This window comes from Myotis daubentonii, chromosome 1 (genome assembly GCF_963259705.1).
Source record: "Myotis daubentonii chromosome 1, mMyoDau2.1, whole genome shotgun sequence".
Taxonomy (NCBI): domain Eukaryota; kingdom Metazoa; phylum Chordata; class Mammalia; order Chiroptera; family Vespertilionidae; genus Myotis; species Myotis daubentonii.
The window spans coordinates 21,647,670-21,674,275 of NC_081840.1; the positions used below are offsets into that span (position 1 = coordinate 21,647,670).

At 46.1% G+C, this 26,606-nt stretch overlaps 1 protein-coding gene and 1 long non-coding RNA gene across 2 annotated transcripts; both read right to left on the reverse strand.

Annotated features, from left to right (window-relative positions):
• Positions 1-1,615: 1,615 nt before the first annotated feature.
• LOC132231265 (uncharacterized) lies at positions 1,616-22,097 on the reverse strand. The gene is made up of 2 exons (XR_009452013.1): positions 22,062-22,097; positions 1,616-2,067 (listed from the first exon to the last, which is right to left on the reverse strand). It is a non-coding gene; the product is annotated as an uncharacterized LOC132231265 (long non-coding RNA).
• Positions 5,306-8,762, reverse strand: FOS (Fos proto-oncogene, AP-1 transcription factor subunit). The gene is made up of 4 exons (XM_059690061.1): positions 8,459-8,762; positions 7,423-7,674; positions 6,872-6,979; positions 5,306-6,746 (listed from the first exon to the last, which is right to left on the reverse strand). Exons 1-4 carry the CDS (start codon positions 8,597-8,599, stop codon positions 6,105-6,107), a joined length of 1,143 nt encoding a protein of 380 aa, XP_059546044.1. The 5' UTR covers positions 8,600-8,762; the 3' UTR covers positions 5,306-6,104.
• Positions 22,098-26,606: the final 4,509 nt, after the last annotated feature.

Sequence of the window (26,606 nt, forward strand, 5' to 3'; positions counted from 1 at the left end):
GTTGCAGTAGATTATAATGGATATGTTTATGTGACTTTCTCCCTCATAGACCATGAACTCTTTGAGGACAGGGCTGTGCCTTCCTCGCATCTGAATTCAGCACCTGACATATAGTAGACACCCAGAAACTTTTATTGAATGAAATGAAGCCCATGCTTGCTCCAGAGGGTATATATTTCCTCCCCTGAAACCCACACCTCCCTAAATTATAAAGATAATACATAATAGCTAACACTTGTATCATGCCTTTGTGTGCCCAGGCACTGTAATTTAGCGCTCTATACATAGAAGCTTCTTTAATGCTCACAACAACCCCAAGAGCTAGGTACAATTATGATCCCTTTACAGATGGGGAAACTAAGGTGGCCCACCCAGGAGCCAAGATGCCAAGCTGAGTCTATGGTATATTGGATCCAATTCCTCAAACCCTGGTTAACTACTCGTCTTGTTTTGATAAGTTTAGCTGTGATGACAGTTTCATGATTGACTAAAAAGACTGAGGAGGAATCATTGCTTCTGTAGTTCTGACCACAAATTGCTTGCTCCCCAGTGTAAATATGGCAGCAACTGAGGCCTGCACCATCTACCCTTATGATCAAGGCGGGGCCTTTTGCTCCATATCCTTAAACAGGCTCCCTTCCTGGGGACCTGCTTCCAATGTAACCAATGATCCAGCCCCTCTGCGTTCTTATCTGAATCAACTGATGGAACCACACCCAAGCACCACGTCGGTGTGAGCTGAAACTTTTTTTAAAAAGCCTTATTAATTCAGAAGCGCTGATGGCCACTGGGCCAGGCAGCCTCCTTGGAACAATGGTCAGAGCCCTTTCTGCCCTTTGTACTCTTGGGCGGCTGAACAGTGCTTCCTGGGCACAGGAGAGGCAGCTTAGCTTAGTCCATGTGTGGGTGTGGGGAACCATTGAAATGACTTGCATTGCAACTAAGCTTCTGGGGCTTTCTCCTTTGTGCAAAGGAAGTGGAAATCTATCCAGCCAGCAGCCCTGGGGGACTTTGAACTCACTCATCAGGAGTCAATACACCTTATTCCCAGCTGCTTTTCTTCAGGTCTGGGCATATTCTCGGTAAATGACGATTATGGTAGTAATGACATTGATATTGATACAGATAGTGATAGCAGCTAACCCTTATTGTTCTATTGTCCTGCACACTATATTGTAAGTTTCATAATTTCACACACCCAGTTGCTAAGAGTCAGTGAACTCAAATGAGTGTGGTAGTCTGAAAATTTTATATCAAGAAGAGTGAAAAACATAGTTTTGTTTGTTTGTTGAAGATGAACATACCCATATTTAAACACACATCCATTCTTCATTTAAAATTTGTTTAAAAAAGAAAACATAAATTAAGTGTTGCAGATATGATATTGGGCTGTGAAAAAACAAAGTAGGACAGTGGGGTAGCGAGTCATGGAGACTCTCTATGACTATCCTTATGATCAAGGTGGGGCCTTTTGCTCCATATCCTTAAACAGGCTCCCTTCCTGGGGGCCTGCTTCCAAAGTCACCAATGATCAAGTCCCTCTGCGTTCTTATCCAAATCAGCTGATGGAACCACACCCAAGCGCCATGTCGGTGTGAGCTGAACGTTTAAAAAAAAAAAAAGGCTTATTAATTCAGAAGAGCTGATGGCCACTATGTGTGTGCTAAAGTTACTCTGGATGGATGACCTGGGAAGTTACTCTAGATAGAGTGACTCGGGTAGCCCTCTTGGAAGGGATGTCCTTTGAGCTGAGTCCTGGGTGACAGAAAGGAGCTAACACCCGGAAAAGAGGCCCAGGCAGAGGGACAGCCCGTCCAAAGGCCCTGCAACAGGAACACTCTGTGTCAGGGATGGAAGGATAGCCGTGAGCAGAGTACCTGTAAGGGAGAAGGACAGGAGATGGAGTTAGAGAGGAGTCAAGAATTGGCTTCTTGCCCAGCTGGCGTGGCTCAGTAGTTGAGCATTGGCCTGTGAACCAGGAGGTCATGGTTCAATTCCTGGTCAGGGCACATGCCCAGGCTTGCGGGCTTGAAACTTGAACCCCAGTGTAGGGTGTGCAGAAGGCAGCTGACAATGATTTTCTCTCTCATTGATGTTTCTGTATCTCTCTTCCTCTCCCTTCCTCTCTGAAATCAATAAAAATATCTTTAAAAAAAAAAAAAAGAATTGGCTCCTTAATGTTTATGGCAAAACTGCACAGCTTAAAGTGCTCTGATATTTACATTCAAGTGATGTTTATATCACCTTTGTTTTTTGAGGAAGTTGATTATTCTGTGTTTGGGGGAAGTCTCAAACAGTTAAGGATTGATTTTTTTTTGTTTTGTTTTAGATTTATTTTTGTTTGAAATACATTGAAACTTCAGATGGTTTCTTTAGAGTAATCATCTGAAAACTTTTCCTTTGCCTCTGTCTCTTCTTTATCTACTAAAGATAGCCTAGTTGTTTTATTTTCATTCACACATGGAAAGTTGCTGTTGATTCAAAATTACTGTTATTAAAACAAATTGTTAAACGCTACCCTTTAATTTTGATAATTACATAAGATGCAGAGAGATGCAAAGACGATGTAAACTCTACTATCCACTATGCTATAGAGATAAATATTTTGTTTCTTCTACCCTTTTCCCATCTAAAATTAATTTGGAGCTGGAAGCACAATGGCTGTGCATTCCCTTTGAAGGTGAACTGGCAGAGGTAACCCAGGGAAGGCCATTAAGGAATTCCAGGAGCCAAGAGAGAAGTGGGGGGTGTGTCTGAAGCCAGACATAAAAGATGTGAAATCCCCAAAGCTTAGAATCATAATAGGACCTGGAATAGGAGAACTTAGAGACTATCTGAGGAATATATTTGTTTGTGGAAATAGTGAAGAATGTATTCATTCCTCCACCTGGCAAATACTCATTAATCCTGTACTTTGTTGCAGGCACTGGGCCAAGTCTGGGGATCCATTGGTGAGCTAAACTAGACCTTCTCCCCAGAAGGAAACAACCCTTCCGATCCTTATTCCCGTCCCTGCTAATATAATATATTTATTTATTCTGTACCAGCATTGAACGATGGTGCCCTGGGATAGTTTATTCTTGAGACCGGTGGAAGGCCATATCTCGCAGGTAGGGAGCAGAGTCTTTCCCAAAAGGAAGTTGACATCCCCAGTGTCTATCATCCATGGAAGTTGTTGAATCGTGAGTCGGGAAAGGAGGACTTGGAAGGAGCCCTTTGGCTGGAAAGAGAGGGAATTCCTTTCTCCTCTTGATCCCGTGAGGAGGGTTGGCAGGGAGCTTGGTGGAATGTCAGCCCTATGGGGGACCCTACAATAGGCCCCTGAGAAGCCTGTTACAGAGACTACCTGTGTGCAGGTGCTCTCCCTGGACCTTCAGTGCAGTCTTGTTGATGCAGCAGCCTGGTCTCAGCTGGGCCATGGTAACTAGAGGAAGGGTCTGTGTCCAGGCTGAGGTCAAGGCTGTCAAATGGAAAGCAATGGTCTCTCTTTATAGCCAGCATGAGGCTTACAGGGGCCATTAGTCAGGTGCCCGGGAGCAGTTCAGTGTCCGGCGCTAGAGGTCCAGCCTCCTTTATCCATCTGGGAAATCTTCCATGGGTTGTTATTATTGTACATGGAAGGGAGCCAGCTGGTGTCCTTACAGGGTATATCACCTTGTTATTTCAGAACTGGGTGTCAGTTATAAGACAGCAATTCTGTATTTAGTTTAGGTCATATTTAAAGGCTACAGAAAATTTACCCTCTGAGCAGCAAACAGGGAGTCTTTATTATTGCCAGACAGGAAAACATACTATGCAAGTGGTGTGTGATATATCAGTGCTCTTAGGCACCTAAAGCAAGTTGCGTTTAAATGCCAATTATTATGTAAAAAGCAGGGAGATGACAGGTAAGAACATCAACCTCAATGGAATTGTCATTTTAAATTAAAACTTTCAGTTTGACTGAGTGTGACGCCCGTAACCACCCAGTGATTTTCATTATCGCCAAAGCATTAGAAGGCTGGCACCGAAGCTGCTCTGCACCCAGCATGTGTGCAAACATGGTCCCTGGCTTCCAAGCTGGTGCCGACAGGACACCTGAGCGCCGCGGAGGAAGGGCACCGCCTGCGTTCTTTGTGCTGTGCCTGTGCGTGTAAGTGCCCCATTACCAGAGGTGTCCCAGACAAAGGTCATGTTCTTCTTTAAGATGATAAACTTCTAGGGTAAAGCTTATTCAGAGTCATGCTGACTTCTCATTAAGCTGTTATGTAACTTTCATTTACCAAATGATCAACCATTATTTGTACAGTTTGCGATCGCTTTCAAATACTCAGAGCCAGCTTTTCTTCCCCCAGTGTAAACTAAATGGCAGGCATATGATGTTAAAGAAATTTTTAAAGCACAATGGATTTATTACTAAGGGGTAGGGCAACAACCTCCTTTCTTTCTGAGAAGAAAAGTAATCCAACTAAATCCATGTATGTTATAGTTAAGGATGGAAAAGGTAGTGGGGCAGGGGGTGGGAGGTTCTAACCAAATGAAAAAACATTTTTTTAACCAAGTATTAAGAGAGAGTTCAGCCCGACCTGTATGTCTCAGCGGTTGAGCGTAGACCCATGAACCAGGAGGTCACAGTTTCAATCCCAGTCAGTGCTCATGCCCCAGTTGCAGGCTCAATCCCCAGTAGGGGGCATGCAAGAGGCAGGCGATTCTTATCATTGATGTTTCTATCCCTCTCTCCCTCTCCCTTCCTCTCTCTGAAATCAAGTGTCTGGCGGTAGTTCAGCCTGGTCAATAGGATAATGAGTGAGGATGATTCCAATCCCAATAGTGAGACATTGAGAAAGTCATTCATTCTAACCATTCTTCAGTTTGCTCACCTTAAAAGTAGAGGTAACCCTTCACATGATGGTGTTGGATTAAAAAGTCAAAGTAGTTTGTGCAGAGCTGAATTTTATTTGTTAAAAGGGTTCCTTGAAGATCAAGACATTTAAATTTAATATTAGCATAACTAGATTTAAATATTCATCCCTTTGACTTTCAAAACAGAAAAAGAAGCAGGAAGACATGTACTCACAAAAGCTATCTCAGAGCAGGTTCCCACCCTCAGAAGCTATAGGTAGAGAATCGTAGTAGTGCACTGTGAAGACTCCTGGTATTTATAACACATTCCAGCAACAGCTCTAGAGTTTCCTTCTCCTCTTTGATAAGAGATCAAACAAAGGGGTGTGTCCCCCTCCAGAAGCTACCCTTCTTGACAAACTGGTCTCCGATAACTTTCAGAATCTTATACCAAACTTCCAAAATGAAAAGAGCACGAGGTTGGTCGCATTCGACTTAAATGCTTTTATTGACAATGTCTTTGAACAATAAGCAAACGATGCTTAAATTTTTCATTCAAATTCACTTTCCACATGTCAAAAGACCTCAAGGTAGAAAAAAATAAAATAAAAATATAAATATCTGAGAATCCATCTTAATAAATAAATTAAAAACACAATAAAACGTTTTCATGGAAAACTGTTAATGTCAGAACAATCATTCCACCTCAACAATGCATGATCAGTAACATTACAATGAACATTGATGTTGAAGAAAAACTACAGTACATGGATATCGCTATTTAACTTCTATCTACTAGAAAATAAAGTCCTATCTTTTCTTAGTTTAATATTGGTCATTGCTAATCAGAACACACTATTGCCAGGAACACAGTAGTTATTGTTAAAATCAGCTGCACTAGATACAATTTGAAAATATCCAGCACCAGGTTAATTCCAATAACGAACCCAATAGATTAGTTAATGCTATGAGAAGACTAAAGAGAAAAAGAGACACCCAGGCCTGGCTCCACATGCTACTAACTACCAGCTCTCAGGTGTGTCACTGGGAACAATACACACGCCATGCGTTTTGCTACATCTCCGAAAGAGGTCAAGACTTGAGTCCACCCGTGGATGCTTTCAAGTCCTCTGAGGCCCACAGCCTGGTGTGTTTCACGCACAGAAAAGGTCCTCCCTAGGTCTACGGGAACCCTCGAGGGAAGATGTGTTTCTCCTCTCTGTAATGCAGCAGCTCAGGACAGCGGCACTGGTGTGTGGCCGCTGCCTCCCCGCCTTGCCTGCTCACAGGGCCAGCAGCGTGGGTGAGCTGAGCGAATCAGAGGAGGGCTCGTTGCTACTGCTGCCCTTACGGTGGGCAGCCGCACAGCTGGGGAAGGAGTCAGCCTCGGGATAGGTGAAGACAAAGGAAGACGTGTAAGTAGTGCAGCTGGGAGTACAGGTGACCACCGGGGTGCACAGGGGCTCCAGCTCGGTGGCCATGGGCCCCAGCCCCAGGGAGCCACCGTGCAGGGGCTCCCAGTCTGCTGCATAGAAGGAACCAGACATGTCCATGTCGGGCACAGAGCGGGAGGTCTCAGAGCCGCTGGGCCTGGACGATGCCGGGAACAGGAAGTCATCAAAGGGCTCGGCCTTCAGCTCCACGCCGCGCATGTTTTTGCTGGGCTCCACTGCAGGCTTGGGCTCAGGGTCGTTGAGGAGGGGCAAGGCGAAGGCCTCCTCGGACTCAGAGGTGGCAGCCTCAGGCAGGCCTCCACTCAGATCAAGGGAAGCCACAGACATCTCTTCTGGGAAGCCCAGGCCATCGGGCATCTTGCAGGCAGGTCGGTGAGCTGCCAGGATGAACTCCAGTTTTTCCTTCTCCTTCAGCAGGTTGGCAATCTCAGTCTGCAAAGCAGACTTCTCGTCTTCTAGTTGGTCTGTCTCCTGTACACAGCGGGATAAAGCAACGCATGAGACACGGTCTTGCTCAAGGACACTGCTCCTTGATGCCCAGTTCTCCAACTTTCCCCTTAAGTTTTGACAAGGAGCAACCCATGAAATCTACCTACCGCTTGCAGTGTGTCGGTCAGCTCCCTCCTCCGATTCCGGCATTTGGCTGCAGCCATCTTATTCCTTTCCCTTCGGATTCGCCTTTTCTCTTCTTCTTCTGGGGACAACTGGAAGGAAAAAAAGACCAACAGTCAGTAACAGCGTCTGCCATGAGCTCCATTCACCTGCCCCAGTGGAACTGGCTCCTGCCACTTCCCAGCTTCCTGACACCTCTGTCTGCGAAGCCAAGTCTTTCTAACCTGCGGCTTCAGGCTGGCTGTGACTTGCATTTCAAATAAGATGCTCAGCAAGAGAATGAAGAAGAGCCCAGTGTAAAAGCATGAGATAGGGACCCCTTAGGGAAGGAATGGTTAGGGTACTCCTGGGGGTGTGACTATCAAGAGCCTGACTCCAGATGGAGTGGGCTTGGAGCCAGAGTTCCCCGTTCAGGATGTGTCGTCAGTTCCTTCATTGACTTCCCCCTACCCACTGTGCTCTCCATCTACACCAGTGCGGAGCCCTCCCCCCACTCCCTACCCCTAAAACACAGAGAAGGTGCGGAAGGACTCACCTGTTCCACCTTGCCCCTCCTGCCAATGCTCTGAGCTCTGCCTCCTGTCATGGTCTTCATGACTCCAGCCCTGGAGTAAGCGCCCGCTGAGGGGGCGGGCACCCCGTAGGGGTGGGGGCCTCTGGTCTGGGATGGGGCCACCGAGGAGACTAGGGTGGGCTGCACCAGCCACTGCAGGTCCGGGCTGGTCGAGATGGCAGTCACAGTTGGGATGAAGTTGGCACTGGAGGACGCCAGATCCGTGCAAAAGTCCTAGAACAAAACAGGAAGGAGAAGCTGACGTGAGCGAGCAGGTTCAGGACGCAGGTGAGATGAGTTTCCCAGTGCCGCATGCAGCAGGGAGAGAGAGGGAGGAGACATGGTCCTGCCGGGGACTGCTCATGTCTTCTTATATTCCCCTCATCCTGGATGAAAGGTCTTCCCCTTTCCGCCAAGAATTCCGGGGCGCAGCGCAGTGCCTTTCTCCTACATCCCGCTGCTGCGTTCCCGTTATCCCTTCAGCATCACTGGCTTGAAAGGGGGTTTGTTATAAATATCCCTGACGTCTGCGCTGACGCAAGCGCCGCTCCGGAGTCTCCTGAATGAACTCGCTTTTTATCAATGAAACTGCCTTACACACCCGCCTGCTGCGCCCTCCTTCCCAGTCGCTGCTTCAGGCTGGGAGCGGAGGGGGGGTTGCCGCTTTTTGCCGCCTCCCTGGAGGAGTCAAGCTCTAGTTAGCCAGTCTTTGCTTGGGACAGGTTTGCCCCAACTGGTACCAGAGACCAGTCAGAGAGCGCGGGCCGGGGGCGGACCAGAAAGAGCCTGCCGCGGGAAAGGAGAACCAATTCTAACTTTGACAAGCGCGTGTGCGCTCCCAACAAGTCTAGGGCTCCCAAAATAGGGCTGCTCCAGCCGGGGCAGCCTCCCTCCCGGCCCAAAAGGAGTCCCCGACTCAAGAGGAGTCCCCTACTCATCTTACTGCGCTTCCCGTCCGGTGTCTCCTCCCCGGTGACCCCGAATCCCCGTCCCCGCGGTGGCGCGGAGCCAGCCTTACCTGCGCATTGACAGGGGAGCCCATGCTGGAGAAGGAATCGGCCGGTGAGTGGTAGTAAGAGAGACTGTCCCCGGCCGGGGAGGCGCTGCTACAGCGGGACGAGGACGCCTCGTAGTCCGTATTGAAGCCTGAGAACATCATGGTCGCGGTTAGGCAAAGCCGAGGCGAAGGGCTAAGGGATAGAGGCAGGTTAGCAGCTTTGGGGCAGAGCTGGGTGGGAGCGCGGTCACTGCTCTCTTGCTGCGCCGCCGCCGGCTCTGTCTCCACTCCTGGGCTGCTCGCTGCAGATGCGGTTGGAGTACGAGGAGCCGCAGCAGTTTATGAATGAGTCAATGACGTCACAGCGCAACCATTGCCGCGCTGGAGGGGTGGCGCCAGAGCCTGAACCTCTCTGCGGCCTCCTGGTTGCCCCTGCCGCTCTCGCAGCTCCCTTTCCGGTCTCCGGTCTGGTTGCGTTTCCTTGTTTTATGATTATTTAGCAATCTGGGTGCTAGGGGTCCCTTAAACCCTCCCTAGGATGAGGGTCTGCAGGGATGGCTCCCCCCACGACAGCAGGGACCGGCCGTGGAAACCTGCTGACGCAGATGTCCTAATATGGACATCCTGTGAAAAGGGAGGAGGGATTGACGGGAACTGCTCGCCGGCTGCAGCCAACAACTGGGGTGCAGCGCGGGGGGAGGCGGGAGCTGCAGCCGGGGGAGGGGAGGCGGGAAAGGCACAATACGAGCAAAGAACATTCGTCCCGGTTCTAGGCGAACCCTTGTTCCCGCCGTAGGGGGTGGGGTGGGGGCGCCTTTTTACGGGTATACAGTAACCAAGGGGCCGTTCTGAGCCTAGGAGACAGGTATGGGAGAAGCAGGTATACAGCCCGAGGGCTCCAGCCTCCGCCCGCGAAGTTAGGCGCCTCTACCCCCATCCCCAATTCTAACAAATTCTGTGCAAACTGTGGGGGGGCAGACCCTCACCCCCTCGCCTCAAGCCCCCAAGCTCGAGCAATACTAGGATTGTTACTGCGTTGGGAAGCAAAAAGTCGGGGACTCCAAAATAAAAGGACAACCGACTTCGTCTTCGATGCTAAGGATTTTAGTTTTATTGTTTTTTTGTTGTTTTGAAGGGGGAAGGCGCATTTTTTTTTCTCAGTCGTATATGGGTATGTTCGTGTTACTGTCCGATCCCTGAGACGCTACATTCCGCATCAGGCAGAGCCTCCACGCAAGGATGTCTGAGGGGTTCAATTGCCGGGTTCTGAGAGGCCTGGGCCGGGGGGTAGGGATAGGGGGTGTTATGTGGACAAGGTCGTCAGCTTGCTCTTGGGGGACCGAAAGACTGAACGGGGGGCGGAGCGGGGGCGGGGGAAGGAAGCGGGGGTGATTCCGTCCCCCAGGAAACTCGGCTTGCGGGGAGCCCGCATCGGGTGATTTTCCAGCGAGGCTGGGAGCGGGAAGGACCGGGGGCGCTGAAAGGACCTTCCTCCCAGCAGGGCCCAGGCGGGAGTCCTCCGCGCTGGGACCCGGGGGCGGCTCGGTGCCCGGCACACGGGGCTTTGGAGCTGCCAGGTGCTCAGGAGCGCCTTGCGCCCCGAGACGCCCCCGGCCTCCCGGCTCCACGGCAAAGGACAGCCGGGGTCACAGTGCCCCGGCTCGCTCCCAGCACCGGCCACCTCCAGGGGGTGAAGCCGTAGGTACCCGCAGAGCCCCTTTGTCTGTCCTCCCCTTCCCCCCTTCTCCCCCCTCCCCCCCTCCCCGCCCCCTTCGGGCCTGGGGGTGACCGTGGGCACCTGAAGAGGTGGCGGGCGGGACTGGCAGGGGCGGGCCCTCAGGACGAACTGGGAGTGGGGCAGCCGACCTGCCTCCCGCCGCCGCGCCCCGGAGCCGGGCGATCCTGCTATAGATAGTAACAGGGAAGCTGCTGTTTACAGCAACACTGCGCCGCCAGGGCCGTCTCCAGGCGACGCCGCGCGGCCGGGTGCGCCGTCGTCCTGGCGAGGCCGCCCGCCCTCCTCGCTCCCCCGGGGCCGCGGCCTCGGCCTCCCCGGCCCCGCTGCGGCCGCTCCCGCCGCCTGACATCATCGGCCGGGCCCGTGGGCTGAGTGCGGCTCGCGCGCGCTCCATTCTTAGAGATGCGAGCCCGGCGGGATCAGGGAGGGCAGGGAGGCGGGGATCCGCGGAACCGGGCCACTGGCTATTTTTGCCTTCCCTGTCACCGGCAGAGGTGAAAACAGAATGTCACCATTCTATGTCACTGGTGTATGTTGGGGGGAATCTAGGCGCTTTATTATTTCTCCTCACTTCAAGAATGGGAGGGAAAAGGGAAAACACATAAAAACAAACACAGACTTCCTGGAGCTGCTCCGAATCCTAAAGTCATCCTGCGGCCTTCGGTTCTCCTACATCATCTAGTCAGGCTCGTTCACTATCTCTGATTACTTACCTTTCCCCAAAAGTTTATGAAGGCAACTCCATGTCTCTCCTAAGTAGCTTTGGACAAAGTAGGTCAAGCTTTGAATTCCTGGGTCTGGCGTTGCATTCCACTCATAACTGGATCTCGGGCCTCTTCAGAGAAAACCTAGAATGATTTCATTCACTTCCCCTCCAGAGTCTTGAATCCGGCCAGGCCAACACCTAAAGGATGTGTCCACATTTTATATCCAGGATTTATCTCATATGTGACTTCTCCTGCCTCTGCCAATCAAAAGGGAAAGGGTCCTTGGATAAACATGTCGCCTCTGGGTAGTTTAACTGTTTCCTTCCTGGCACCACTATGACCAGAGAGTTGGAGACAATAATTCATCCTCTGGAAAGGACCATGAATCCATCCGTGAATGTATTCATTCATTCGTTCATTTATTGAACACAGAACTATTGAGAGCCCCCTGTGGCGGCTGCTGCCAGGGCTGGCTCTTACTGAAATGAACAAGGTGGACCTATTCCTACCCCCGGAGAGATGCCAGCCTCCTGGAGCAGACCAACAAGTCCATAGAGAATTGCAGGGCAGCAGTACACCGTCTGACAGAGTGGAGAACAGGGTGCTGTGGAGCACAGAAGGGGGTGGGAAGACTGGTTTCCCAGGAAGTGACTGCAATACAGAGCTGGGAGCTGGAACCTCTGTCTTCTGGGAAGCAGCATGATAAAGACTGGAATGCCAGAGTTTCTAGGCACGTGCTCTGTGCCAAGCAGTCATATCAGATGATACCATCCCAAGCTTCCCCTAACATCTGAACCTGTGATCGTTCTGACATACTCTCACACGTCTCAGTCTACTCATGGTATCTATTTCAGGCCTGTAAAATCACATCTTCAATGGGGACACATGATGTCGCCTCAAAATAAAGAGAAATCAGAGCCAACATGTGAAGTTATCTTTGCCATTTGCAAAGGTCGGGGTGACTTTGAGACGGATGTGCGTGTGCCGCTGTGAGCACAGTGCTGCCTCCCAGCAGGGCTGCGGTTCCGTGTTCCCTGTTCAAGGCAGAGCATATGAAACCCAGACTTACATAGTTTGTGACCTGTGTGCTGAGTTCCTCCTATTTGGAGATCCAACAGTGAAAAGGAGGGTAGAATCCCACATCTGATTTTTTTTTTATTGCTTAAAGTATTACAAAGGGTATTACATATGTGTCCTTTTTCCCCCCCGCCCTTGACAGTCCCCTAGCCTCCCCTACCCCCCAGTGTGTTATGTCCATTGGTTATGCTTATATGCATGCATACAAGTCCTTCGGTTGATCTCTTCACATCTGATTTTTAACCCAAACTGCTAGCAACTTGATTTCTCCTCAGCAGTTGTTCCTTATCAGATAGAGACTTTTCCAACTTTGCATTCTCTGGCACCTGGATGAAGAGACCTGACCCACATTGAACATTTGTTCAGCGTCTCTGGAATTCAGTGCACATGGTTTAGCTTGGTGTTATTGCAACATTAAGTGAAAGGCTGCTGTCGGTGCCGCCTACGTAAATGCTGCCACACATCCATCCCCAGCATGCAGAAGTAGTTATTTATTTGGGGAAGTGTGGTCTAGTGGTGAAGGGTTGCGGTCAGAGCACGGGACCAGAAGTCAGGAAGACGCATGTAGCAAAAGCAACTCCTTCAGGAACTTGGGGGTAGTCGCTTCTTAGTTCAGCATCTACATACTTTTGCCCTTGTCTTTTTCATGTACTGATAGTCACTTAGCACCTAGCACAGTGTCTGGCCCAACGTAAGTGTTCACTAAATATCTATTGAATGGATGAATGCCGTCATCCAAGCAAGGGGAATACATATTATTGTCCTTTATGGGTGCTTAGAAATCAAACAGATAATGTTCTTTAATATTTGGGAAGGCTGAACAAGCTGCATCTGTCATTCTTGAGTATGAATAGGCAAAAATTGGAAAAGAGAAATTAACAAGATGCTAGGGCTATTTTTAGCTGGTGCAACCTCTGTGTATAAAGAACACCCCAGTGATTCATAATAGAACATCAAAGTTGCCCTTGTTAGTTAGCCCTGCACATAAATGCTACATTGTCTGCAGTGACAATGACCTTTGCTACCACCACCCTCCAATCTATTCAGTCTAAATGTCTGGACCCAATGGGGAGAAGCATTCCACAATTTCTGCAGGACTCACACACACGTGAGCCCAATTAAAGGTCTTGGGGGTCAAGGTTACTCACCCTATGGCTCAGACAGCAAGTAAAAAGACTGCCTCTATTTTAAAAGAGTGAAGACAGAATTAACAGCACCATCACCACACACACAGCCCCCACTACCACCACCACTACTAATTAGTACTAGCGATTTAGCTTCTTTGAGAAAAACTGTTTTCATTTGGAACAACTCTTGGCTTGGTGACAGGAGATGATGATTCAATGGGATCCCCGGCCTGCTGCTAATGCCAGCATTTAAACAAAGCTCTGTGTGGTCCCCGGGACACGCTCCATCTGGAGCTGATGAAACTGGGGAACAGCTATGGTGTCGAAGAAGGACACAGTTCAACCCAAACTGGGGCATCTTTCGCCGCAAGCAGCAGCATGGGACCCTCATTCTGTTAGCCATGATGAACTCGGCTGCAGAAACAAGAGCTCCCCATGGGCAGCCAAAGTCTTCTCCAGGCTGTCAGCAACTCAGATGTCCTGAGCTGAACTTCCAAGGCTCTGGTGGACTTAGCTGCTGGAATGCCAAAGGAACTCTATCTACGTCACTAAACCTATAGGACAGCACACCCTGACTAGAAACCTCAACTGCAGGCTCCCGTCCACAATCGGCATGGGTGGGGCGGGAATGGGGGGTGATGGCTAAAATGGACTGGCTCATGACGTGCACCGGAGTGTTAGGACATCTCAAGCATAGTTTATACCAGTTTATCCACTGCCTTACTCAACAAGAAGGAGGCATTAGTAATTGTAACACACACACACACACACACACACACACACACACACACAATCTCCTTTCCTAAGCAGGGAAAATCCTGACCAGTTAGGCTGCCTTTTGACCTACATATAGATCATAGTTTTATCCTGAGATGTGAACATTTTTTGTCTCAGTTCACTACTTGATTTTGTTCTACAAGCGAACTTCCAGTTGCAACTCCCAGCTGAGGTTTGGTTTCCTCCACTGACATTTTACCTGGAGTGTCAATGAGCTGCAGATCACTTGTGAAAATCCCCAAAATGACTCTAAGAAGAATTCCACCTTTAGACTTGGACCCACGAAGATTGTGAAGTAATCAATTCATATAGGGACAGATCGAACATTGAAAGTCTACTCTTCCACTTAGTGGGGTTCTAATTAAATCATAACACTAAACACTAAATCATAAATGCCTCCAAACCTTTTAGTGACCAATATACAGAATAATGTTTAGAAAAATAAAAAACCTATACTTCTTATGAGGTCTACCAAGCCTGGGTGACCCCTGGCCCTGCCTCACCCTCCAATCTCATCCTAAACCACTCTTCCTCATTCATTCCACTTCACCCACACCGGCCTTCTGTCTGCCCCTCAAACATGCCAAGTTGGCTCTGTAGCTGAGCCCTCATACTGTTTCCTCTTCCCCCCAGATCTTGACATGTTGATTCTTCTTCATGATCAATATCTGCTCAAATAGCACCTTTTCCCAGAAGCCTGTGCTTTCCCCTGTCCAATGTTGCATCCCTCCTCCTTGCCCCTCAGTCACTTTCAGTCACACTACCTGGTCTTATTTTCTGTCTAGTACTTAACACTATGTTACCCTATTTGTTTATTTAGAGACTTTTCTACTGTCAGTCTTCCTCTGCTAAACCATAAGCTCCACAAAAGCAGGGACCTTATCTGTCAGAATCAGCAGGTATCTATCCTCAGTGCCTGGTTTCTGGACACTAGTGAGCATTCCATAAATATTTGTGGAATGAATATATGTTCAACAGAAAGCTCATCAGCTCTTGTCCAGGCTGAGAAGGCAGCATGGATTCCCGTTTTGGATAAAGGGGTTTGATGGGTAACTTCTTACCTGTACCCTCCTCAGGGAAAAGGAACTAAAATCCCGATCAGAACCTTTCTCTCTCTCTCTTTTTTTTTTTAATCAGACATAATAATTTAGGTGCTTATAAACCAAGGGCTGCACCCGTCCTTAGAATTCTAGATCCATCAAATCTGCTGTCTAAATGCTTCCACTACTACACAAGAGGATATCAGTGCTGTAGTTTAAATAATAGGTTTTTAAAATTTATTTTAAAGAGACAGTAAGGTGGAGAGAACGGGGGTGGGGGGTGGGCGGGCAGGGGTGGTAGAAACAACAGCACTGATGTTTTTCCACTTATTTATGCATGCATTCATTGATTGACTCTAGTATGTGCTCTGACCAGGATTGAACCCACAACCTTGGTATATCAGAGTTACCCAGGCAGGGCTGAGTGCCGAAGTTTTAAATCTGCAATCACCCTGACCAGAAGCTATCAGCACAATAAGAAATGTCATCTGGAGTGGTTCTCTCCCAGATCCTTTCTTTTCCACAAGCAGCCTGATCCCACAGTGACTTTTTAGAAAATGTTTGGGCATAAAAACCTAACCAACTTTTTAGTTTAAAAGTGCCGTGAGTAGGGCCATAATAAAACAACGTGTCCCCAATCCTAAAATGATGATGGTACCCTCCCAAGCAATTCTCAATATTACATTGTAAAATAAATGTTTATTTTAAAAAATTAAAACTTACAAGTATGGTGAAATGACGCCAGGATGTCAGTACCATGTGGGAGAGGGAAATTGCTATTTCCCCAGTGCCTGGCTCAACAGCAAGCACTCAATAAAGAGGATAATGGGCACAGCTTTTCTAACTCTTCCCTGAATGCTTCTTTGGCTTCTTGGGCAAACCAGCCATGACTGGTCACATGGCTGGGCCAGGTTGGCATTTGTTGATTGGTTGACTTACACAGGACAGGAGGACTGGGGTATCACAGGATCACCTGACACCTAGATGCAGCGGCTACAGCAGCCTCATGTGTAGATTGCTAAGCACAGAGGGAGGGAGAGGATCAGTCTACAGCAGTGGTTCTCAACTTTGGCTGCACATTAGAATCACCTGGGAATCTTTTTAAAATCCTGATTTCTGGGCCTCATCCTCTGGAAATTCTTTTTCTTTGTTACCAATTTTTGTGGCCCCACCCCATAAGAAAGAAACAGAATTTCTGGAGGATGAGGCCCAGAAATCAGGATTTTAAAAAGATTCCCAGGTGATTCTAATGTGCAGCCCAGGTTGAGAACCACTGGTCTACAGGCTTCTTCATTGGAATCATTTGGCAGAACCATTCTATTCCTTTCTCCAGGTTAATCAAGTGGTTTGGAATATTTAAGTCTTGGGTTACCTGTGAGTGAAGAATCTGCTTTCCCCTTGTCTCTGTTGGCCATGAATAGGAACTTCCCAGTAGGTGGGGATTTGGGAGTTGGTCCTTCGCCATCGGAGTCAGGTTTATTTGAACCTGGGGCTCCATCCAGCTGGTGTCTGTCTGAGCTTGGAACTTGGAAAAGAGTGAAGCAAGGGGTTGTGAAACAGGCTGGGAAAATAGAGAAAATCTGATGATCTTCAAATAGCACTTCGCTCGTTGGCCTGCCAAAACAACAGGCTCACCGAACACCTCCAAGCCACAGTGAGTATTGTGACACTTCCTACCTACTTCTGGCCCATATGGTAAAATGACCAGATAAGTGCATAAAGAATAATAATGGAGAAAACCAAAGAGCTTCAAATTAAGTGATTTTAGATTGTATGTTTAGATAAGAGCAGCCCTGAGGTGTTTTAATCACACTTCTGGTGTGAGATTAATTTTGTTGTGTTCTTATCAGATATCCTTCTCTTGCTTTCATTTTTCCATTGCTTTTGGAATTCCCTCCAGGGAAGAAAGAGGTATCACATACTTCAAGTTATTATTGCCTTGCATAAGAGCCAGAAAAAACCATTACCTACGTGCAGTAGGGTATGGACTCTACAAAGTTAATTCTTTCTTAACTCAAATTATACAATCAATTACTTTATTCTTTTTTCTGCATTCAGTGCCTTTATTGAGCACCTACTATGTGCCAGTCACTGGAATTGGTAGTAAACAGACAAGCTTCCTACTGACATGAAGCTCAGAGCTAGTAATTAAAATGGAGGGATATGTTGCGAGTAGCTGTGTTGCTACGGTGGATTGAGGGGAAGGAGGTGACATTTGTCGAGAGAAGTGAACGACAAGAAGGAACCCACCATGTAAGGACGGGGAGCAAAGCATTCTGAGCAGAGGAAGTGTTTCCCAATGTAAAGTTAGATACTAAGAAACAACCTGACTTCCCCTACCTCTGAACCCAGCAGATCTTCCGTCTTTGCAAGGTGCACCACAACCCCCACTGTCTGAGTTGTCAACGGACCATCTCTCCCTCCTCCAGACCATAACCAACTTTGTGATCAGTGCCACCAAACTGGAAACTGTCCCAGCTCTTCCCAGTTTAGTTTCTTTCTTAGCTCTCACTACACTTCAAATAGGATATGGATGGTATTGATTTCATTCTCATGCAGAAACCGCCCATATGGATCTTATGGACTAAAATCAGTGGTTAATAAGATCTCACTCAATAGCTGAAGAGTCTTAAATGAAAGCACTGACAAATAGATGTAAATTGCCCTAAACCAGGCTTTGAGATCTTCCAGGGCCCTTTTCAAAGGAATTTGAAAACAGGAGCATTCCATTTCTGCCTTTTCTTAGAGAGCTGTTGACAATTAACAGCTCAGCTTAGAATCTGTGCTGGAAAACAGCAGAACAGGGAACAAGCAAAGCTTTCTCACCCAGGGCAACACTCCCCTGGTGCTGCTGCTGCTGCTTACACAGGGTTTAAGCAAGTACACTTGGGAAGTTTACGGGAACTAAACTCTCAAAGTATTTGTTTCTTGAATTCTTTGTTATTTTGACTGTATGGAGACTACTTCACAATCCATTATTCGAATCCGCCCATCCTCAGTTTCTGTAAACATGATGTCTACACAGAACTATGTGAATTATTTCATGGCTGGAATATGAACCAGGCTGTGAAAACTTGCTAATAGGTCTTACACAAGAAAATTAAAACTTAAATGAGAGTAAAATGCAGCAGTCCAGGGAAGAGTGGCTAAAGGATTATGTATGGGTGTGTTAGGGGAAAGAGGGTAGCTCAACCCTCAGAAATTGATTATTCAGCCCATGCTTGGTTATTTAAATCCAGCATCAAATGTATGCTGACACATTTCTGGGGCCACAAGGGTGACTTTCATTACAGCAAGTGAAAGAAGCTGAGTTCAGTTCTCAGCGGCCATTCTTATCATATTTGGTACTAATTGTTCCAAGCAATTAGGGAAGCTGAGGCCGTGACTGGCAACTGCCAGTTAATTCCTGAGAAAGAACAAACTATAGGCAACCGCTGTGGTGCGTTCTGGAGCCGAGGGCTGAATTCAGTCTGTTGCAAAATTCAGTCTGATGCAGGAACTGTCGCCCATCTTTGGCAGTTCCTGCCCCTGCAACATTTGTGGAAAGGCACTGTAACATGGAAAGATGAATTAAATCTGTTACTAGTATTGTACATATGTTCTCTACTCCCATCTCCTCAACGAAGCCTCCTCTTACCCAGATCTCAAACTTAAAAGGTCATATCGTCATAGAAGACTTCTCTGAGCACCCAGGCTGAATTAGGAACCCTTTCTAGTGGTTCTCCACCTTCTGGCCCTTTAATACAGTTCCTCATGTTGTGGCCCAACCATAAAATTTTCATTGCTACTTCATAACTGTAATGTTGCTACTGTTATGAATCATAATGTAAATATCTGACATGCAGGATGGTCTTAGGCGACCCCTGTGATAGGGTCGTTCGACCGCCAAAGGGGTCGCGACCCACAGGTTGAGAACCGCTGCTTTAGAAGCCCTCCTTCCACCCTAGCTTTGCATTTATGGCACATAGCACCCACTATTTATTTAGAAAACCATTGGGCTGGCATCCAAAAGATAAGTTCCCCAAGGATAGGGATCTTTATTTTGTTCATTCTCGGACACCCTCCCCACCACCCCCCACTCCAGGACCTAGAGAAGGCCAGGTATTAGTAGCTGTTAATTGTTGATTGAATTTGTTTGGTGTCTATCTCTTCATTCCAGGAAGGCAGAAACCTTGCCTATTTCAGTCATCATTGACTTCCTAGCCCCTGACATAGTATCTGATCACATACTATCTGCTCAAAAATATTTCTTGAATGAATGGAAATACAACAGCTAATATTTTTTGAGTGTTGGTTGGCTCAAGGCTTATGCTGAGTGCTTTATAGATATTGTTCTGTTATTTAATATTCAATGATAATGGGTATAGTATTATGCCATTGTGGTTGAATAGGTTCAATAAGAATTAAAATCATAATCCTATAATTCTCTAACCTGCAGTGGATAATTGAGCTAAGTTTTCTTTCCTGGGTAGTAGGTAGTACCCTGGTGACCTTCCTGAAATAAATAAGTGAATTTATTTCCCTAGGTTTCCACCAGAGAGTGACTGATGAGAGAGAAGCTCAGTCTCATGGGTCTTAATTATGCTTATATTGCTTAGAATTAAATTATAGATTTAAATTAAATTAAATCTATTTACATATATGAGATGATGGATAGATAGATAGATAGATAGATAGATAGATAGATAGATAGATAGATAGATAGACAGACAGACATGAATGTTGTACTGGTTGCATTGGGTTCATATACAAAACATGTTGGGCATTTCCAGTTCTATCAGAGGAAGCTGGAAGCAGGAAAAAAACATATGGGCCAGATCTTGTCCAAGATGCCGGTTAAACTGGCTCTGCCAGTGTCTCCTGCACCTGCCTGGGACACCAGCTGAAGGCAAGTTAGTTCCCTTCTCTGGGAACCTTGCCAGTCTCCCCTGTTCAGCCCCGTCTGATCTGGCTGAACCAAGCATAGAGCAGCCAGTAATCTCACGTTCCCAGGTAAAACTAGAAGTGTTTGAGCAGGTGGAGCCTGCTCCAAGCAAGAATTAGACCGATGAGAAACAAACTGATTTGCCCCAGAGCGGAAACAGTTCCAAGGAAATTACTCCAAGTGTTATATTTCCACCGCCAGGAGCCCATCCTGGTGAGGTTATGTTATTTACTTTCACCAAATAAATTGACCCGAAGTGCTAAGATCAACAAGTGGTCAGTTTGGTTAAGGCAGAAAGGGTCTGTACACGTGTGTGTGCATGCAAGCACATATTAATTTTTGAGTCAGATTGGTACCGCTCCTTAATTTCTCCATGTGCTTTTTAAAATATACATATTTTTATTGATTTCGGAGAGAGAGGGAGAGACAGAAACATCAATGATTAGCGAGAATCACTGATTGGCTACCACCTGCATGCCCCACACTGGGGATCAAGCCCACAACTCAGGCATGTGCCCTGACTGGGAATTGAACTGTGACCTCCTGGTTCATAGGTCGATGCTCAACCCTGAGCCATGCCAGCTGGGCTCTCCGTGTGCTCTTCACCATTGTCAACATTATGCATGGAGAATGAAGAAATTATAGAACTGTCAAAAGAAGATAGGAAAAATCAAAACAAAACAGGGAGTTTTCATAAAGCCACATATATTCAATTTCAAAAGCCTGTCCTTTAGTCTTAGATCATAGCCTCTTGGCTTTTTAAAAATGTCTTCTCGCCCTGGCTGGTGTGGCTAAATGGATAGAACATCAGCCTGTGGACTGAAGGGTCCCAGGTTCGATTCCGGTCAAGGGCACATGCCTGGGTTGTGGGCTCTATCCCCAGGAGGGGGCGTGCAGGAGGCAGCTGATCAATGATTTGCTCTCATCATTGATGTTTCTCTCTCTCGCTCCCTCTCCCTTCCTCTCTGAAATCAATAAAAATACATTTTTTAAAAAATTTTTTAAATCTTCTCTTTTATATATTTTTAATTGATATATATATATATATATATTAATTGATTTCAGAGAGGAAGGGAGAGGGATAAAGAGATAGAACCATCAATGATGAGAGAGAATCATGGATCAGCTGCCTCCTGCACGCCCACCTCTGGGGATCGAGCCCACAACCTAGGCATGTGCCCTTGGCTGAAATCGAACCTGGGACCCTTCAGTCCACAGGCTAACACTCTATCCATTGAGCCAAACCGGCTAGGGCATCTTCTCATTTATAAAATGATGTTGATAATAAAAGGTGATTATTGTCATTTGGTAAAATTAAAAGTTGGCAACCCACATCAGTTTGACAACTTTTTAAAAACTTGGCTGGTTCCTAAAACCCAACAGGCCTCTGTATTAGTGTGCAGCAGGGTCCTAGGAGGCTTTGAGCGAGGACGGAAAGGAGTCTCCCGGTCTCGTGTGTGGGTAGAGCTACAGGTCTGCTGTGTGGGCTCTGAGCATCCTGTCAGCAACTGGCACAACCGTGAGGGTGAGGGGCGACTTTGAATAAAATGAATACTCCTCTCTGGGCTCCTAACATCCTGTTTCTCAGACCTACCCACAAGTCCATTGTTCCTGTGTGGTGCCATCTCACCTGTTGAGAAGGAAACTGTCTGCTAACCTAATGTATGCTAAACTTTAGGAGCTTACTATTCATAAGAGAATCTGTGTTTTAAAAGTAAGATCTGACCTGACATAACTGAGAAGTCCCTGCCTCAAGAAAGCAAACATTTTGAGATTTACTAGGGCAATTCACATTGAAGGTAAATGATACATTTATTTCAACACTTTGCTCCTATCCTTCTGAAACATTAAGACAAATATTTACCCAAGCCATCAGGAAATACAATTGTGACCAACACAAAATTGATTTTTCAGGTGCATATCAGTCTTAGAAAGGAAAGTTATAAAAGAGCAAATTCATGGGTATGTTGGGGACTCTGTAAAAATTTGGAAAGAAAAGATATTTTTTCTTACACAGCATTCTTAGTTTGAAGGAAGGGAGTTTTCAAACAGCATGGTATAAAATTTTAAATAAAAAGTAAAAAATAAAAAAGTAAGATCTGAAGAGCCTGATCACTATGGCCCACTGGTTGAGCATCGACCTATGAACCAGGAGGTTATGGTTCAATTCCTGGTTAGGGCACTTGCCTGGGTTGCAAGGCTCAATCCCCCATGTGGGGCATGCAGGAAACGACACAGCAATGATTCTCTCTCATCACTGATGTTTCTATCTCTCCCTCTCCCTATCCCTTCCTCTCTGAAATCAGTAAAATATATCACAAAAAAACTAAATCCTGAAGAGAGTGGCAAATGCTTACCCAAAGGCACGTATTGCTGACAACAGAATTTTAGGGACAGTGAGGAAGCACACCAAGATATAGGATGTATCAAATCCTAGGTGGGCAATCATCTAGCCTGTCTATAAATTATGCCCCTCACCCTGGCTGGGTGACTCAGTTGGTTAGAGCATCATCCCATACACCAAAAAAGATTGAGGTTCAATTCCAGTCAGGGCACATACCTAGGTTGTGGGTTCCATGTTTGGTTGGGGCACATACGAGAGGCAAGTGATTAATGTTTCTCTCTCTCTCTCAAGATCAGTTTTAAAAAAACCTATCTTTGCCCAGCCAGTGTTGCTCAGTGGTTAAGCATCGACTCATGAACCAAGAAGTCATAGGTTCTATTCCCAGTCAGGGGACATGCATGGGTTAGGGGCTTGATCCCCAGTGGGGGACATGCAAGAGGCAGACAATTGATGTTTCTCTCTCATCAATGTTTCTATCTCTCCATCCCTCTCCCTTTCTTTCTCTCCAAAAATCAATAAAAACATATATTTTTTTTTAAAAAAAAAACAACCATATCCTCGAGTGAGGATTAAAAAAAGAAGTAATACCCCTCAAGTCCACCTACACATAGTTTCATTTACAGGTCACCTCTTCTTATAAAACATTTTTAAACTTGAAAATGCCTTCTGCTTTATGGTTTCCAAAGCCCTTTCATACGCATTACCTAGCGTGACCCTCATAACTGTCCTGAGAGGTAAGCAGGGCAGATAGCAATGCCTTCGTTTATGTAACAGGAAAGCCAGACTTGAGGAGTGTGAGTTGAAGAGCTGAAATCAGTCAACAAATAAAAAGTATTGGCGAGGATGTGAAGAAAAGGGAAACTTGATGCACTGTTGGCAGGATTGTAAATGTAAATTGGTGCAGCCACTAAGAAAAACAGTATGAAGTTCCTTGAAAATTTAAAAATAGAACTACCGTAGAACCCAGCAATTCTACTTCTGGGTATTTACCCGAAGAAACTCAAAATACAGACTTAAAAAGATATATATGTACCCCTATGTTCACTGCAGCATTATTTATGATAGCCAAGATGTGGAAACAACATAGTCGTCCACCAATAGATAAATGGATATTAAGATGTGGTATATAGGTAGAATATCATCAATAAAAAGAATGAGCCCTTGCCCTAACTGGTTTGGCTCAGTGGATAGAGCATCGGCCTGCGGACTTAAAGTTCCCAGGTTCAATTCTGGTCAAGGGCATGTACCTTGGTTGCGGGCACATCCCCAGTGGGAGGTGTGCAGGAGGCAGCTGATCAATGTTTCTCTCTCATCGATGTTTCTAACTCTCTATCCCTCTCCCTTCCTCTCTGTAAAAAATCAATAAAATATATATGTTTAAAAAAGAAAAAGAAAAAGAAGAATGAGCCCTAGCCGGCTTGGCTCAGTGGATAGAGTGTTGGCCTGCAAACTGAAAGGTCCCGGGTTCGATTCTGATTCAGGGCACATGCCCAGGTTGTGGACTCGATCCCCAGTGTGGGGTGTGCAAGAGGCAGCCAATCAATGATTCTCTCTCATCACTGATGTTTCTATCTCTCTCTCCTTCTCCTTTCCTCTCTGAAATCAATAAAAATATATTTATTTTTAAAAAGAATGAAATTGTGTGATTTGCAACAACATGGATAAACTAGAGGATATTATGTTAATTGAAATTAAGTCAGACAGAGAAACAATATCATATAATTTCACTTACATGTGGAATCTAAAAAAAACAAAACAAATAGACAAAACAGAAACAGACTTTAAAAAACAGACAAACAGAAACAGACTCAGATACAGAGCACAAACTGATGGTTGCCAGAGGGGATGGGGGTAAAGGGATAGGTAAAAAGGTGAAGGGAAATAAGAGATACAAACTTCCAGTTATAAATTAAGTCATGGGGATGTAATGTATAGCACAGGGAATATAGTCAACAATATTCTAATAACTTTGTACAGTGACAGATGGTTACTTGACTTATCATGGTGATCACATTGCAAGGTATATAAAAGTCGAATCACTTTCCTATACACCTGAAACAAATACAATATTTTATGTCAACTATACTCTAATTTAAAAAAAAAAAAAAGCAGAATTCAGTTATGACTGGGATGTGGAAAAGGCATGGTGTGCACTTGCCCCTTAGAAAACCAGGTAGGTCACTGCTCCTATACCTTCTGGCCTGGGATAAGGCCTCTTTACTGTGGAAACCTGGTGGGAGAAGGCTCCATGCAACACTAAGTCAAGGAGGTGTTGGGGGAAGTTGAGCCCATTAATAATAATCAAGCATTTGTATACCAGTTGGTAATTCCACAGTATCGACTAATAATCACTGTATCATTACAGGAAACATGTGGGGTCATTGAGTTCTCCAGACACCATTTTATAGCAGGGGAAATGGGCTGGGTAGATTCATCACCTGTGGTTTGAGGAAATCAGCCGCATAGCAGGATATTAAGGTATCTTAGGTTGAACGTGGTCAGCTAAATAGAGTGGCTCGGGCAAACCACAGGACAGAAAGGGTCTGTACATGTGTGTGTGTGTGCACGTGCAAGCACATATGAAACAAACTGTTTTTTAGCACCATCAGAACTATAATCTATTTGGTATTTTCTAAATTAAGAACTCAAGACCATGTTTGGGTCATGGTCAAAAGAACAACGGCAACGAAAAGAAACTAAGAAAGAAACAAGTCTGAGAGATGGAGAAAACAGGAAAGCTTTGAGGTTTTAATGATGCCCTCGGACAGAATCATAAAATCCAGTTCATGTGCTGCAGTCAACTCTAGGCACTTAGAGATACTGTCATCTTCCGTCTTCCTCCCCTCTTCCTCATCCACACTGAGAAAATTCCCTCAGTCCCCTCTTCTAGCTTTTCAGGTCATCTTCAGTGTACAATGTCAATATTGCCTCATTATTCCTGTTTCGGTGTAACCCAGATATATTGGCTCTCAGAGACCATGACACTCTGTATTCCTGGAAATGTGAAGAGAGATGATAGAATTAGAAAGGGATGTGTGATGGTCTAAAAATGACCGTATATCAGACTTTCCAATATTCCCTGGCAGTGCAAGGACAGGAGGGGGACTAGCCTGGCAATTTAATATATTTACTGGGTAAATAGTAAGCATTTGCCGTCTCGGTGACTTAATCAGAATGAAGCTAATTTTGATAAAGAGCTGTGCCCTTTGGTCCTATTTGCATTAAGCAGGCTCCCAATTTCATTTATTATCACTCACATCTAAGGAAACTGTAAGCTATGGGGTTAGCTGAGTGGTGGGGGAAGGACAGTTAGTAAGGATATCCACCAGGGCAGATAAAGGGGAAAGGAGATAGTGGGTAAGATTAGAGCAGAGAGAACAGGTACGCTCCTTATCAACTCCAATCTATAAAAGTAGTTTTACTTTCTTGTTTTTAACTTGAGGTTTGCATCAGTCTCTCTCTCTCTCTCTCTCTGGGTTTTGAAAACATATTATCAGTTAATCTAAATCTTTTATGAAACATTAAGACTTGTATGTGCATGAGCTAGTGGAGATTTATTATATTTGACACCATAACTAAAGATTTTAAGGCATTCTTTTAAGCACAGCTTGTCTGAATCCCCTGAGGCTGCTAGATGACTATCTCTTGCCAGATGTTAACTTGGTTTCACTGATGGGAGCCTGGGATAAGGTTAAAGCTTTCTGTAAACATCATTTGTGCCTTGGAATGTTTAATTCCGTCAATATATTACTATTATATATGAAGAAATCTGGGATTTTAAGACCTTAAGTCTCCCCCATCCCACCCACATCTCTGTCCTCAATTTATTTCTATATCTTTTGGAAAAGGCAAATGGCCCCTCTTCTGAATTAAAATAGGCAGAATAGCAGAAGAGTCCATGAGGGCACGGAATAAAAATACCAACCCATGTTCTTTGGTTATCTGCTCAGAACACAAGGAATCCGGGTATCTCTGGGTGGGAATATGAATAAATGGTGTCATTCAACAGCATTAGAACCAGGCAGGGACGTGCAGCCGAATTCTGCAGGGGACAGCTCTGACTCGTGGCTCTGCCAGGTACCAAAGGCCCCCGACCGCGCTTGCGGGCGTGAACAGGTGTAAGCGCGAAGGCAATGCCGCCTCTGGGATGAGGCTTAGAGGGTCTCAGCATTTCTGAGGAGTGATGTGGGGTGGGGTCGGGGGCTTAACACCACATATCGGGCCTTGAGGGTCGCCCGGCCTGGGGGTCTGACTCCCACAAGGGACTCAGCCACCATGGGACTATGTCATCTGCTGAACTGTGATCGGCGGGCGCAAGCTGCACGTTGAGCACGTTTTCTCCAGGATTTCATCCTTGGCGACGGAACAAGACCTCAGGCTCCAAGATCTGTTTGAGAAATAAACAAGTGGGAGACAAACAACCAAAACAGCAACA

Coding starts and splice junctions, on each gene's coding strand:
- FOS (XM_059690061.1), bottom strand. CDS start 8,599: ATGATGTTCTCAGGCTTCAATACGGACTACGAGGCGTCCTCGTCCCGC. Junction 7,675..8,458: donor GCTCCCCTGTCAATGCGCAG/GTAAGGCTGGCT, acceptor GTTTTGTTCTAG/GACTTTTGCACGGATCTGGC. Junction 6,980..7,422: donor GGAGGGGCAAGGTGGAACAG/GTGAGTCCTTCC, acceptor TTTTCCTTCCAG/TTGTCCCCAGAAGAAGAAGA.